Genomic DNA, 14058 nt, shown 5'->3' with positions numbered 1-14058 from the left:
GCTGCATGCCACTGCCAGATGAATTTTCCATATATTTCCTTAATTTTTCCCTATAATTAATCTGACTTTCTGAGTTTTCAAGGCCCTTCATTGTCCCTTAGTTATTATTTTCCCCAAAATAATAATCAAGCAGATTTCATCAACAAAGCTCTTCATTTTCATGCTTATTTCTTCTTTTATGTCTACATATTCTTCTCAACTAGAATGCCCTTCTATTTGCCCTCTATGTAAATCCTACCTATCCTTCAAGGCCCAGATCAAATTCCACTTTCTGCATGAAGTCTTCCCTTACTATTTCAGCTATTAACTATCTCTCTCTCTCTCTGTCTCTCTCTGGCTCTCTCTCTCTCTCTCTCTGGCTCTCTCTCTCTCTCTCTCTCTCTCTTTTGAATTGCTAGATCACTAACCGTCTCTCTTTAAGTACAAATTACTCATTGTTCCATCTGCTGGTATTTCATATGTGTTAGGTTTGTCTCTTCAATTAAATTATAATCACTTTGAGGGAAGACATTATTTGTTCTACTTCTTTGTCTCCCATGGCACTTTGAATAGTAGGAGTATATCTTGAGCATTTAAAAAATATTTGTTAATTGGTTGATTCAATTCAATACACATTTCTTAACTATTGAATGCAAGGCATTGTAAGGGAGAACTAATTAATATGTGACCAGCAGCAGCAGTCTCCATGCTCTTAGAATTGCCATGTTCTTATCACACAGAATCGTTTTCTTAATTCCATAATATTTGTATCCACATTGTCTAAAATAGAGAAAACTGTCTGCAGTTCATGTCAGGATCATCTGGGTTAGAAGATGTTGCTTCAGGGAAATGGGCAACCTATATTAAAAAAAAAAGATAATTAGGAATTAGTACTGGAAGGATATTCTGAGGGAAGAAGAAAATGGCTATAATTTTGGGAAGAAAGAGGAAGAAATGATGAGGTCTTGCAGATACTGTGGATATATATTTAAATTAAAAAAAAACACTAACAGTGAAGAAAAAAGAGACCTAGAGGTGAGAACAGAGCAATGTCTGTTCCTTAAGTATGAAGCTCTAGGGTGGATCGCTTTTTCATCTTCTCAGCAGCCTCACACACCCACTGTGATCACCTCCCATCTTGCCTTATTTGAAGCTTTCTCATACATTTTCAAACCTGTGTAGTGATTAAAGACTTGATTTTTATCTTTCAAGAAAGGTTTCTGAGTTGGTTTACTCCTGCCCTTCTTTAGACCCTTGTTAACTTTTCCATATTAGCATCTGATATTCATGTGCCTGAGGTTATAATTTACTAGTAATACATGTCCAATATACATGAATGCATGTTTATATTATGCATAGCCAGTATTGTTTGGATTTTTACATGATCCCTTTTTATAAGCCAAATTTTCTTAGGGGATATATGTCCTATTGTTTTTGTAGTTTCTTTCTGAAGTCGAAATCACATCCAAGTCAGGAAGGAGAAATATACTGTTCAGATACAAAATATTAACTTATGCTTTAATGTTTTATATTTCAATTTAATATAAAAATTTCCATCTTCTTAATAACCACTTAAGGCACCAAGTCAGGGACAGAATTTTTAAGCTAAATATTTGAAAATTTGGCAGCTAGCATGATCCTGGGTTTTCTTGTTCACTGCTCTTTTCCACCTGGACAAAGAAGACAGCTAGAAGTCTTGTCTGACCTATGTATGATTTACCTTTTTGTGACAGTGAAGATTTGGAAATGCCCATGGCTAGATTTAAAGCATGCCAGCTTTAAGTAAAACTTTAGGCTCACCTCATTGCCTTTATTTTGATGCCACCAGCATCTCTAGAGGGAAATAAGAATTTCTTTTCTTGCTGCTATCATTACACTTTTCCCTAAACCAGGTGCATGATATCCTTCAAGCCTCAGAGCTCTGCAGCTGTTTCATAAATCAACCACCACCCTTTCCCTTGAGCCCAAACACATTATCTAAATAACAGGCTTAACTCCTTTATGAAATAAAGTGGGTCTTATGAGCAATAATGAATTGGAGTCTACTGCTAACCAGTGTAGTGAGCTGGGGATCAAATCACTTTGAAAAGGAAAACTGTGGTTTTAACATTTATTAAAGGGAAAGAGAAAGATGAATATTAAAAGGGTTATTTAGAAATTTTGTGACTATTCTAACTTATTTTTTCATTTCATATTTTAGTATCAAAGCACACAAGATATGCTGCACTGAGCCTTGCTTAAAATGAATATTTCTTTGCAGTTGCTGTGGCAACATCTTTAATACCAGACAAAATAAAATTCCTTAGAAGAATAGAGTGAATCTTTTCCTCTGGTGCACATGCACGTGAGCGCGCGCGCACACACACACACACATACACACACACAAAACCATTTTTGTGTCCTTTTCTCCAGTACTTTTTTTACATTCTCTTTCAACATCATATCAAAATGTAGTCTGGTGTTTTGTGTTCAAAATGTGTCATAATAATAGTTAGCATGTATATAGTACTTTAAGATTTGCAAAGCACTTTACAAATGTTATCTCATTGGATCCTCATGATAACCCTGTGAGGTAAGTGCTGTTATCATCCCCATTTTACAGATGAGGAAATTGAGGCCAAGAGAGGTTAAATGACTTGCTTAGTGCCACACACCTAGTAACTAAGGCAGAATTTGAACCCAAGTCTTCCTGACTCCAAGTTCAGCCCTCTATATACTATGCCATCATATTCTAAATATTTCAAACTCTGAAATATACACCTAAAGAATCTATTTGCTACACGCAAGTAGCTATGGACCTACTCCAAAGAAACATCTCCTCTTTTACTTCTCCAGTTTCTTTGCATTTGGTGACTGCCTCCTCCTCCCTAGAATTTGCCTGTGGTTCTCTCCAACCTACTTGTGATCCTTTAATCCTGACCCCCAAAAGCCAGATGTCCTCATGCTGCCTTTGGCTGCCCAAAACTCCCCACTGCGGTCTCAGATTACACCATGGTCCAAAATTACATCCAGCATCATCTTTTCTTTGCCGCTTCCTTTATTTTGTCCGTCTCATTCTTTAATGTTAATCTCACAATCTGATTAAACCAACCTATATTAAAGTATAGAAAGCTGGTGTTTTCTTCTCTAACCCTTCTAAGAGTCTTTTAATTGACTTTTTTAGTCTAATTAATTGACTTTTAGGGAACACAAAGGAAATGTTTTTGGCAGGGATCCTTCTTTTAAATCATATAACTCATCTTACTCCTCCCACATATACAGTTGGGGTGTGGGTGGAAATGAGGAAAGAGGAGTTCGGAGGCATAACTATTCCATCCAATCTCCACTTCTTAATGAAGGTGCCAACTCCCACAACAGATGGAAATAAACTGCCTCCCCCCACCCCTGCCATCTTAATATAACCTAGCCCCACTATTCCAATGTCTATTCTATCCAGACTTTCAACACTGGGGCAAGAGCACCTGTCAATCTAGAGGTCCCTCAAATCCAAGGAGTTGTGGGAGCCTCCTGCCAGAGAATCAGGAGTCTATGCCCTTCTGAAAGTTGGTGTCTTCATATTCATTTATGTCTGCTGCTTCAGTAGACCCCAGCTGGAGTCACACTTCAGAATGGCTTCAGAGCAGCTTTTTGCACCACTTAGTTTCCCCTTCCCCTCCTAAAAATTATCCTTGGAAATGCCTGATTATGTAAAAGTAATATTTCTTTCAGTTATTATGTAAATTGCCTATCACGTACACATAATTATGTAGCATAATAGCAATTATATATATCATTAAATATCAGTCAAATTACTTTTGCTGTAAATTTCATCTTTCAGTATCCAGAGCACTAAAGTCTATTCATATATGCTTGTTATTCATAGTTACCTTAGTAACTTTTTAAACTGAGACAAAATGGCATCAGTTGCCATCAATATGCATTTGCAAGGCAGCTATCTAGAGTAAGGCATGAAATATGTGGCTACAGACCAAGACAAAACTAAATCAACAAGCATTTATCAAGCACCTACTATGTGCCAGGCACACTACTGGCCAATACAAAGAATGAAGCAATCCCTATTCTCTAGGAGCTCATATTCTAATAGACAAGACAAGTACATATGTGGACACACACATACACACACACACACACACACACGCACACACTTGCACGCATGCACACACTTTTATTATTGTTTAGTCGTTTCAGTCAAGTCTGACTCTTTATGACCTCATTTAGGGTTTTCCTGGCAAATATACTAGAGTGGTTTGCCATTTCTTTCTCCATCTTATTTTATAGATGAGGAAACTGAAGCAAAGTGACTTGCTCAGAATTATAAAGCTAGTGTCTGAGGCCAGATTTGAACTCAAGAAAATGAGTCTTCCTGACTCTCAGCCTGGCACTCTATCCACTGCACCACCTAGCTACAAACACACACACACACACACACACACACACACACACACACACATACATATACATACATACATACATAAAATAGAGAGAATAAATACAAATAATTATAGGTAGTCAAATACAAGGTAGTTAGGGAGAAAGGGCACTGGCTGTTAGTACCAAGAAACATTTTGTGCCAGAAGGTGTTGCTTGAGCTGTATGTTAAAGAAAGAAAGATTATAGGAGGTGGAGATGAGTAGACAGGTATCCAGGCATAGGGCAATAGCCAGTATAAATGCATGGAGACAAGAGATGGAATGTTGTCAGAAATAGAGGAAAGGCCCATTTGGCTAGACCATAGAGCACAGGAATAGGTGTGCTATATAAAGAGTCTGGAAACATAGATTGGGACCAATCTATATGAATTGTGAAGGACTAAACTTAAATTTATGTTTTATCCTAAAGACACTGGGAAGTCACTGGACACTGAACGAAGGAATGACAGAGACAGATTTATGATTAAGGAAAGTAAGGTTGACAGCTGTGTGGGAGATGGAAAGAGGCCATTTAAGAGGCTATTATAGTATTATAGGCGACAGTTGATAAGGGCCTGAACTAAAGTGGTGGCTGTTTAAAAAGAGAGAACATGGGGGCAGCTAGGTGGTGCAGTGGATAGAGCACCAGGCCTCAAGTTAGGAGGACCTGAGTTCAAATCTGGCCTCAGACACGTAACACTCACTAACTGTGTGACTCTGGGCAAGTCACTTAACCCCAATTACCTCACCAAAAAAAAAAAAAGAAAAGGGGGGAACGACATGTCTGATCCAAGAGATGTGAAGGTAGAAACATCAAGATTTGACAACTGATTGGACATGTAGCGGGAAGGAGAATGATGAGTTGAGGATAATGTGAGGGTTACAAACTTGTAAGACTGGGAAAATGATTGGTGCCTTCAATAGAAATAAGGAAGTCTGGAAGAATAACACGTTTAGGGGGAAAGATAAGGAGTTTTGTTTTGGACTTGTTGAGTTCAGGATATTTCTAGAACAACTGGTTTAAAATGTACTATAGGCAGTTGGTTATGTGGGACTGTAGCTCAGGAGAGAAGCTGGGGTTGGATATATTGATCTGTGTGCTATATCCACAGAGATAACAATTAAACCTATGGTGAGAGAGAGAGAGAGAGAGAGAGAGACCATTATAGAGCCTTGGAGGCACACTCACAGTGAGGGAGTATGATATGGATGAGAAGACAAAGGGAACCAAGAAAGAGCAGTGAGCTTTATAGAAGAACCAGGAAAGAATAAACCCAGGAGAGATTATACAGGAGAGGGTGGTCAATAGCATCAAATGCAGCAGAGAGGTCAAGAAGGAAGAGGACTGAGACAAATGTATATATGTGGTAATTAAGAAATCATTGGTTACTTTGGAAAGAGTGAGAGAGAAAATTGTAGGAAAACAGATTACAGTTGGTTGAGGATGATGAAAAATGCTACCTACCTCCGAGAGAGAACTGATGAACTCAAGGTTTAGATTGAAACATATTTTTCTCTTTCTTTTTCTTGTTTTTTTTTAACATGGTTAATGTAAAAATATGTTTTGCCTGACTTCATAAGTATAATGGATGTTATACTTCTTGCTTTTTCAATGGGTAGGGGAGGGATAGAGGAAGGGAGAGAATTTGGAACCGAAAATAAAATATAATTTTAAATGGTTGAGGAGTAAAAGAAAGGAGAGGAATTGGAGGCACTAAGTATAGACAACTTTTTCTAGGAGAGATAAGGATGAGAAAGGGAAGAGATAGAGGATGAGGGGATGGCAGAGTCTAGTGAAGTTTTTTTAAGGATGGGGAAAACTTGGACATGCTTGTAAGCAATATAGAAGGAACAAGTAGATAAAGAGAGGTTAAAGATTGAGTGGGGTGGGGATTATTGAGGGGACAATCTGCTGAAGAAGACAGAAGAGCATGTAATCAAGAGAATGGCCTTAGCAAAGACAAGGACCACTTCATATCAGAGACTGGGGGAAAGGGGAGGAGGGGTGATGTCAAGGGATTATGAGATGAAAAGGAGGGAAAAAGAGAAGTCATAGCAAATGTCCTCAATTTTCTCAATAAAGTAAGAGGCCAGGTTCTCCATTGAGTGTTTTGGCAGGAGAGGGAGGTGTTGGGAGATTTGAAAGAATTGGCCTCAGCACTACTTGAATAATGTTAGCAACGTAATATTTATAATGCACTGTTTTCCACTGAATTATTTGGTGCATTTCAGAGACATCCTTATTTTGTCGCCTGCCATCCCATTCCCTTTATCAGTTTTTGAGGAGATGGAATAAGGTAGAGGTAGCAGTGACTTTGGTGAAGATAAAAGGATAGTGTGTCTGTGTATAATGTGGTTGGAGAGCAGTAATGACAGATATGTTTTTATGTGTGTATATTATATGTATGTCTGAGTATTGTATGTATTTTTGTGTTTGTGCTTGCACCTATGTTTTGGGAGAGAGAGAGAGAGAGAGAGAGAGAGAGAGAGTGAGAGAGGTGTAAAACTAACCAAGTGGATAGGACAACATGCTGAATCATCACCCCAATTGTCCCAGTTAGGACACAGGTATGTCACAGACTGAAAAAGATCAGAAACCATTGCTCTAGCTAACTGAGTCTGCAGTATCCTCTTCCTTTTGCTGTTTCAGTGACTCAGACACATTTATATGGTTATTAACCACAAACATAGAAGTCAAAATAAATGGATTAATGTCCATGATCCTGACAAGTAGACTTTCTTTCTACTTATCATAATATTGTATTTTTTTATAATGTTAGAGTACATTTCAGAAACTCAGACTTGAGTTTCAGAATGGTACATTTTTGCCAATAAACATTTTTTTCACAGATAAGGAGATTTTAAAATCCATCCATATCATATTTTAAGTCCAACTTTGGTTATGTGACAAATTAATCTTATATGTCTTTTTGTCCCAGTTAGGCTCACAAATTCATTATAACTTTTTAAAAAATGGAAGCATTTAGGTGGGAAACAAATACGTAAATCATTAGTGGACATTAAGACATCTATTTGGATATTTGTTTTAAAAAGGAGGGAATATATTTTCTGGAGTCATGTTGGCTTTTACTAAAATGAATACATGAAGACATATTTTTTTAAATTTTATTTTATTATTATTTTTTTGGTGAGGCAATTGTGGTTAAATGACTTGCCCAGAGTCACACAGCTAGTGAGTGTTATGTGCCTGAGGCCAGATTTGAACTCAGGGCCTTCTGACTTCAGGGCCAGTGCTCTATTCACTGCACCACCTAGCTTTCCCAAATGAAGACAAATTTAAAAAAAAAAAACATAGAATAGTTCAAAATGTTAGATGTGGTGTTGATTTAAACTGAGTGACAAGAAGAAATCCAAGTTATGGCTTGTGTACATTCAATTAAATGTGGCCCATAAGCTCTTATTTACAAATATATTTTAATCTTAAGTAACAGTGTTCGTATCATTTTAGTCAGCTGCCAGATGTTGCTATTGGAATTCAGTCCAAGAGACTGTGAGAAATGCCAATACATATGTGAGCCAAAATATATTTAATTTACAAAGGCTTTGCATCAATGGGGAAAATATTTTTCATTACTTCATCTTTTCCCTTAGGAATAAAACATAAAATTATAACATAGCATCAAAAGGCACTTTGTTCAAGATTGGAAAATGATATCCTAGCAAAGTTGACATAGGATTTTAATATGTAGCAAGGTATTTCCTAAATACAAATTGCTTCACTAGTTCAAATCAATTTTGTTCAGCTAAGAACCTTTGGGATTGCCAGGTAGATTCAACTAATAGATTTTTATTTTATTTTCTTTGGTAATTCCTGGGACTTGCCTCATATACACAATTGGATACATTTTCATGTATTCACAAACACCTGTTTCCAAGTACATCTAACAAATTGTTTTATGTCAGAAACCTGTAGTATTCAGGGCATTAGCATATGTTAAGCCCGTCAATCTGATCACAACTCAGTTTAGGAGATAGAGAGATGTACAGACACAAAAAGAGTGAGGTGCTCACACAGATACCTGTCCACATTCATATTCATGCTCAGACATAAGTGCTTTAAAACTCATCCATCTACTCCCCGCCTCTTTTAGTTACTCCTACCCTTTATCTTAGAAGGGATTTACAGTAGGGTGAGAAAGAGCCATCCATAGTTGAGGTCAGAGCTTGAAGAACTCAGCAATTATTCTGCTGATGACACACTTGCATTCTGGAGGCAAAGAGCAGATGGGGGAGCTCTCTTCAACACCTGTTTACAGAGGTCAGCAGTAGCCTTAGCTTCCCATTTGCTTGGTAAATGGACTAGATAAATGTATGTGTTCCCCTTTCCCAAAAGAAAAGGAATAGTCATGAGTATTCTTAGGATGTGGGGATTCTCTCTTCTTTATCATTGCAATGGTCCTTTTAGTCATGTCCTTGAAGGATCAAGGAGTGGGCCGAATTTTGGGATTATTTCCCCAAATTAGGGACATGCCAGGGATTACCTACCCCAGCAAGGCACTGCTGTCTGATAGTTTTAATAAACTGTTTAAGTGTAACGATATGGATAACAAGTACTATCACAGTACACATCAGTAACAGAAAGAATACATAGGTTCTCAGTGGGCAATACTGCCCCCTGGGGGGAGCTGGAACAGTGACGGGGCAGTAGTATCCCCGGATGCAATTGTGGGACATTGAATAAAAATAGGTGGATGGTGGAAGCATAAGGAAAGAAAAGAAGATATGAAAATTTTGAAAAGCCATTCCTACATTTCATCTGTTGTGTTACAGAGTTAAAGTCGTAGTGATTACATTCTTTTCCAAATAAACACACAAAATGCAAGTTGTAACCGATCAGTGGTCAAGTCCACTGACAGGTCTTAACAGGCAAGTGTTGGCAGGTGAGCATGTTGCACATCATCAGGAATCCAACATGCATTGGCAGGAATATATGTGTGTAATGACTTGTTTACATATAATACAATATTATACAATTACATGATGTAGTATTGTATCGTTAGAATTTCAATGCAGGAAAAAACCCACAAATTTACAATAAATTATTAAATTTAAGATGTATAATTTTAAAAAATATTTTCTATTTTTTGAAGTGATGAAAATTTTTAAAAAAACATTAAAGGGTTAAAGAAAGTAGATTTCCAGGGGGGCACTGAGTAATTTCTTTTTTGAAAAGGGGGTGGTAGGCCAGATAAGTTTGGGATTCTCTGTTCTAGAGCCTTTCTGATAAATCAGAAGGTGAAATCAAGTTTGCAAAGATTTTTATAGGTATACAAAAAAAATATTATCACAGACAATATCCCCCCGTAACAAGGGTTTTTCATCTTTGATATCTCTGTTTTCTTTCATTCCGTCTTGGCTGCCTGCTTTCTGACCACAGGTTAAAATACATTTTACCCTCTTCAGAAATAGACTTTAAGGACAATTTTTATAATAATCATTTTTATGATGTAAACTTAAAGAATAAACTTACATGTTTTTTTTCTGCTTCAGCTAACCTATATACGGCAAGAATATGAAACAAAACTCAAAGGTCTGATGCCAGCATCTCTAAGACAAGAGCTTGAAGACACCATTTCCTCTCTAAAGTCCCAGGTAATTATTAAAAGTTATTGTTTGTATACATCTTCCTGAGTATGTTCCTAGAGTTCTCACAGCATAACTTTTTCAAAAAGAAGCCTGCAAACAAGTTAAATGTGGCAAAGGGTAAGATACTGAATTGATGTCTGAAATAAATGTAGCCTCAACACTTTGAGCATTACATACTACCCTGGATCAAACATTTCTTCTTTCAGAGCTCCCATCTTACTTGTTCAAGAATTCATTCTCTCCATCTGTCTGCCTTAAAAATAGAAAAGTTCTGGATGATGTTTCTACCTTTATTCTTTAGAAAACACTATAGGAAAGAAAGAGTACACTATTCATTTGCTCATTTTTCTCCTTCCCATTAAAAAAAAACCTTTGAACAAAAAATTGGAAACTAAAGGGGGTACCCATCAACTGGAGAACAGATGAACAAATATAATATATGACTGTAATGGAAATTAGTGCACCATAAGAAAAAAGTGAAAAAGGGGTTCAGAAAAACTTTGGAAGAATTGATGCAGAGTAAAGTGAGAGAACCAGAAGTGTTGCTGGGGTGGGGAAGCTGCGGCCTTGAGGCCATGTATGGCCTTCTGGGTCCTCAAATGTGACTTTTTGACTGAGTCTAAGTTTTACAGAACAAATCCTTTTATTAAGGGGATTTGTTCTGTAAAGTTTGGATTCAGTCAAAGGGCTGCACTTGAGAACCTAAAAGGCCACATGTGGCCTCGAGGCCACAGCTTCACAACCCCTGTCGCTTTAGGTAGTAACACTGTAAAGAAAAATGAACTTTGAAAGACTTAACTCTGATCAATGAAATGACAAACCATTACTACAAAAGACCAGTGATGAAGCATGCTACTGGCCTGGCAGAAAGGCAGGGGGCCTGCTCAAGGGAAGTTTGAGAGATACATTTTTAAAACGACCAATTTGTGTCTGTTACCCTGCAGTATCTTTTCTTAGTTATGAGGGATGATTTTTCCTTTTAGTTGGTATTAGGAGTTGAGGGAAGGTTGAAGAGGTGGGAGGGATGTCTTAAAAGGATGGGGAACTAACAATAGCAATGCCAGAAAAATAAGAAAAAAAGAAAAGAGAGAGGGTCATTGTAGATTGTTTTAAAAAACAGAAGAGAAAGAATATATTTTTTTTCTTTTTTTTTCTTTTTTCCTTTTTTTAAATTTATTTTTAGTTTTCAACATTTACTTCCACAAGATTTTGAGTTCCAAATTTTCACCCCATCTCACCCCTCCCCCCACCCCAAGATGGCATGCATTCTGAATACCCTTTCCCTTAGTCTGCCTTCCCTTCTATCTCTCCGCCCTTTCTCTTATCCTCTTCCCCTTCTATTTTCCTGTAGGGCAGGATAGATTTCTGTTCCCCCTTTCCTGTATTTCTTATTTCTCAGTTGCATGTGAAAACATTTTTTTAAACATGTGTTTTTAAAACTTTGGGTTCCAAATTTTCTCCCTTCCTCCCTCCCCACCCACCCTCATTGAAAAGGCAAGCAACTCAATATAGGCTTTACATGTGCAGTTATGCAGAACACTTCCATAGTAGACATGCTGTGAAAAACTAACTCTATTTCCCTTAATCCTATCCTGCCCTCCCCCATTTATTCTATTCTATTCTTTTGACCCTGTCCCTCCTCAGAAGTATTTGCTTCTGATTACCCCCTTTCCCAATCTGCCCTCCTCTCCATCATCCCCCTACTCTCTTGTCCCCTTTCCCCCTTATTTTCCTGTAGGGTAAGACAGATTTCCATACCTAATTGAGTGTGTATGTTATTCCCTCCTTAAGTCAAATCCTATGAGAATAAGATTCACTCATTCCCTCTCACCTTACCCCATTTCCCCTCCACTGTAAGAGTCTTTTCTTTTCTGTTTTTTTTTGTGAGATAATTTACCCCATTCTACCTCTCCCTTTCTCCTTCTCCTAGTATAATCCTCTCTCACCCCTTAAATTTTATTCTCCAGATATGACTCCATCTTCAACTCACCCTGTGCCCTTTATCTATCTATCTAGCTATCTACACACACACACATACACACATATATATATATATATATATATACATACATACATACATACATACATATAATTTTTTCCCCTCCAACTACCCCAATACTGACAAAGGTCTTACGAGTTACAAATATCATCTTTCCATGCAGGAATGTAAACAGTTCAACCTTAATGAGTCTCTTATGATTTCTCTTTCCTGTTTACCTCTTCATGCTCCACTTGAGTCTTGTATTGGAAAGTCAAATTTTCTATTCAGCTCTGGTCTTTTCATCAACAATGCTTGAAAAGTCCTCTATTTCACTGGATGACCATTTTTTTCCCCTGAAGGATTATACTCAGTTTTGCTGGGTAGGTGACTCTTGGTTGTAATCCTATCTCCTTTGCCCTCCGGAATATTATATTCCATACCCTGCGGTCCCTTAATGTGGTAGCTGCTAAATCTTGTGTTATCCTGATTTTGTTTCCACAATATTTGAATTGTTTCTTTCTGGCTGCTTGCAATATTTTCTCCTTGACCTGAGAACTGGAATTTGGCTACAATATTCCTAAGAGTTTTCCTTTGGAGATCTCTTTCAGGAGGAGATCGGTGGATTCTTTCCATTTCTATTTTGCCCTCTGGTTCTAAAATATCAGGGCAGTTGGATAATTTCTTCAAAGATGTCTAGGCTCTTTTTTTGATCATGGCTTTCAGACAGTCTAATAATTTTTAAATTCTCTCTCCTGGATCTATTTTCCAGGTCAGTTGTTTTTCCAATGAGATATTTCACATTGTTCTCTAATTTTTCGTTCTTTTGGGTTTGTTTTACAGTGTCTTGATTTCTCATAAAGTCACTAGCTTCTAATTGCTGTATTCTAATTTTTAAGGAAGTATTTTCTTCAGTAATCTTTTGGACTTCCTTTTCCATTTGGCCAATTTTGCTTTTTAGGGCATTCTCCTCATTGGCTTTTTGGACCTCTTTTGCCATTTGGGTTAGGCTATTTTTCAAGGTGTTATTTTCTTCAGTATTTTTTTGTGTCTCCTTTAGCAAGCTATTGACTTGTTTTTCATGATTTTCTGGCATCACTCTCATTTCTCTTCCCAGTTTTTCATCTACTTCTCTTACTTCTCAAAATCCCTTTTAAGCTCTTCCAAGGCCTGAAACTGATTCATATTTTTCTTGGAGGCTTTGGATGTAGGAGCTTTGACTTTGTTGTCTTCTTCTGGTTGTATGTTTTGATCTTCTTTGTCACCAAAGTAAGATAATATAGTCTGACTCTTTTTGCACTGCTTACTCATGATCCCGGCCAATTACTTGAGTTTTAAACTCTTTGTTAAGGTAGGAGTCTGCTTCCAATGTGGAGAATATACTGTCCCAAGCTTCGGTGGTTTGTACAACTGTTTTCAGAGATACTTCTAGGGACCTGTAAATTTTCAGTTCTTCCAAGGTGGTATGATAAGGGGTGAGGTGTTTCCTCTCCACCACCACAACAAGCTCCACCACGCCAGTGCTCCTCCTCACCCCAGGACCCCTCCTCAGAACTGTGACCCAGATCCAAGCACAGGCAGAGCAAGAGATTCCTGCTTCAGCACTGGCAAAGAGATCCCTGCAATCCCCCTCTAATCAGCCACTCAATTCCCCCTCAATCTGTGGGCCGAAAGCTCAGGAGGCAGCCGCTGCCCCAGAGGCCGTGGTTGGGACTTGCAGCTGAGACCTAGCTCCTTCTCTTACTTCAGTCACAGACTTTTCCCACTGACCTTCTAAGTTGTCTTCGGCGTTCCTGGGTTGAGAAGTCTGGAAACCGCCACAGCTGCCCGCGATTCAGTCCTCTGAGGCCTGCTCCAGGGTCGCTTCTCCCAGCCCGGCTCGATATACTTTTCCGATCAACCATCCAGGTTGTCTTGGGCTTGAAATTTGTTTCACTCTGTCTTTTTGTGGGTTCTGCTGCTTTAGAATTTGTTTAGAGCCATTTTTTTACAGGTATTTGGAGGGGTTTGGGGGAGAGCTCAAGCAAGTCACTGCTTTCACTCTGCCATCTTGGCTCCGCCCCCCCCCCCCCCCCCCCCCCCCCC

General features: G+C 38.2%; 1 protein-coding gene across 6 annotated transcripts in view; it reads left to right on the top strand.

The window, feature by feature from the left end:
• Window positions 1-14058, top strand: part of CEP112 (centrosomal protein 112) — a 496208-nt gene that overhangs the window by 472544 nt on the left and 9606 nt on the right. For all 6 annotated transcript variants that reach the window (XM_027873031.1, XM_027873032.1, XM_027873026.1 and 3 more), the window contains one exon: window positions 9900-10001. In XM_027873031.1, coding sequence (XP_027728832.1) covers window positions 9900-10001 — 102 coding nt within the window. The remainder of the gene's footprint in view (window positions 1-9899; window positions 10002-14058) is intronic.

This window comes from Vombatus ursinus, unplaced genomic scaffold (genome assembly GCF_900497805.2).
Source record: "Vombatus ursinus unplaced genomic scaffold, bare-nosed wombat genome assembly UNPS02014801.1, whole genome shotgun sequence".
NCBI lineage: Eukaryota > Metazoa > Chordata > Mammalia > Diprotodontia > Vombatidae > Vombatus > Vombatus ursinus.
Note: the sequence above shows the minus strand (reverse complement) of the source record. Positions and strands in the feature narration are given on the sequence as shown.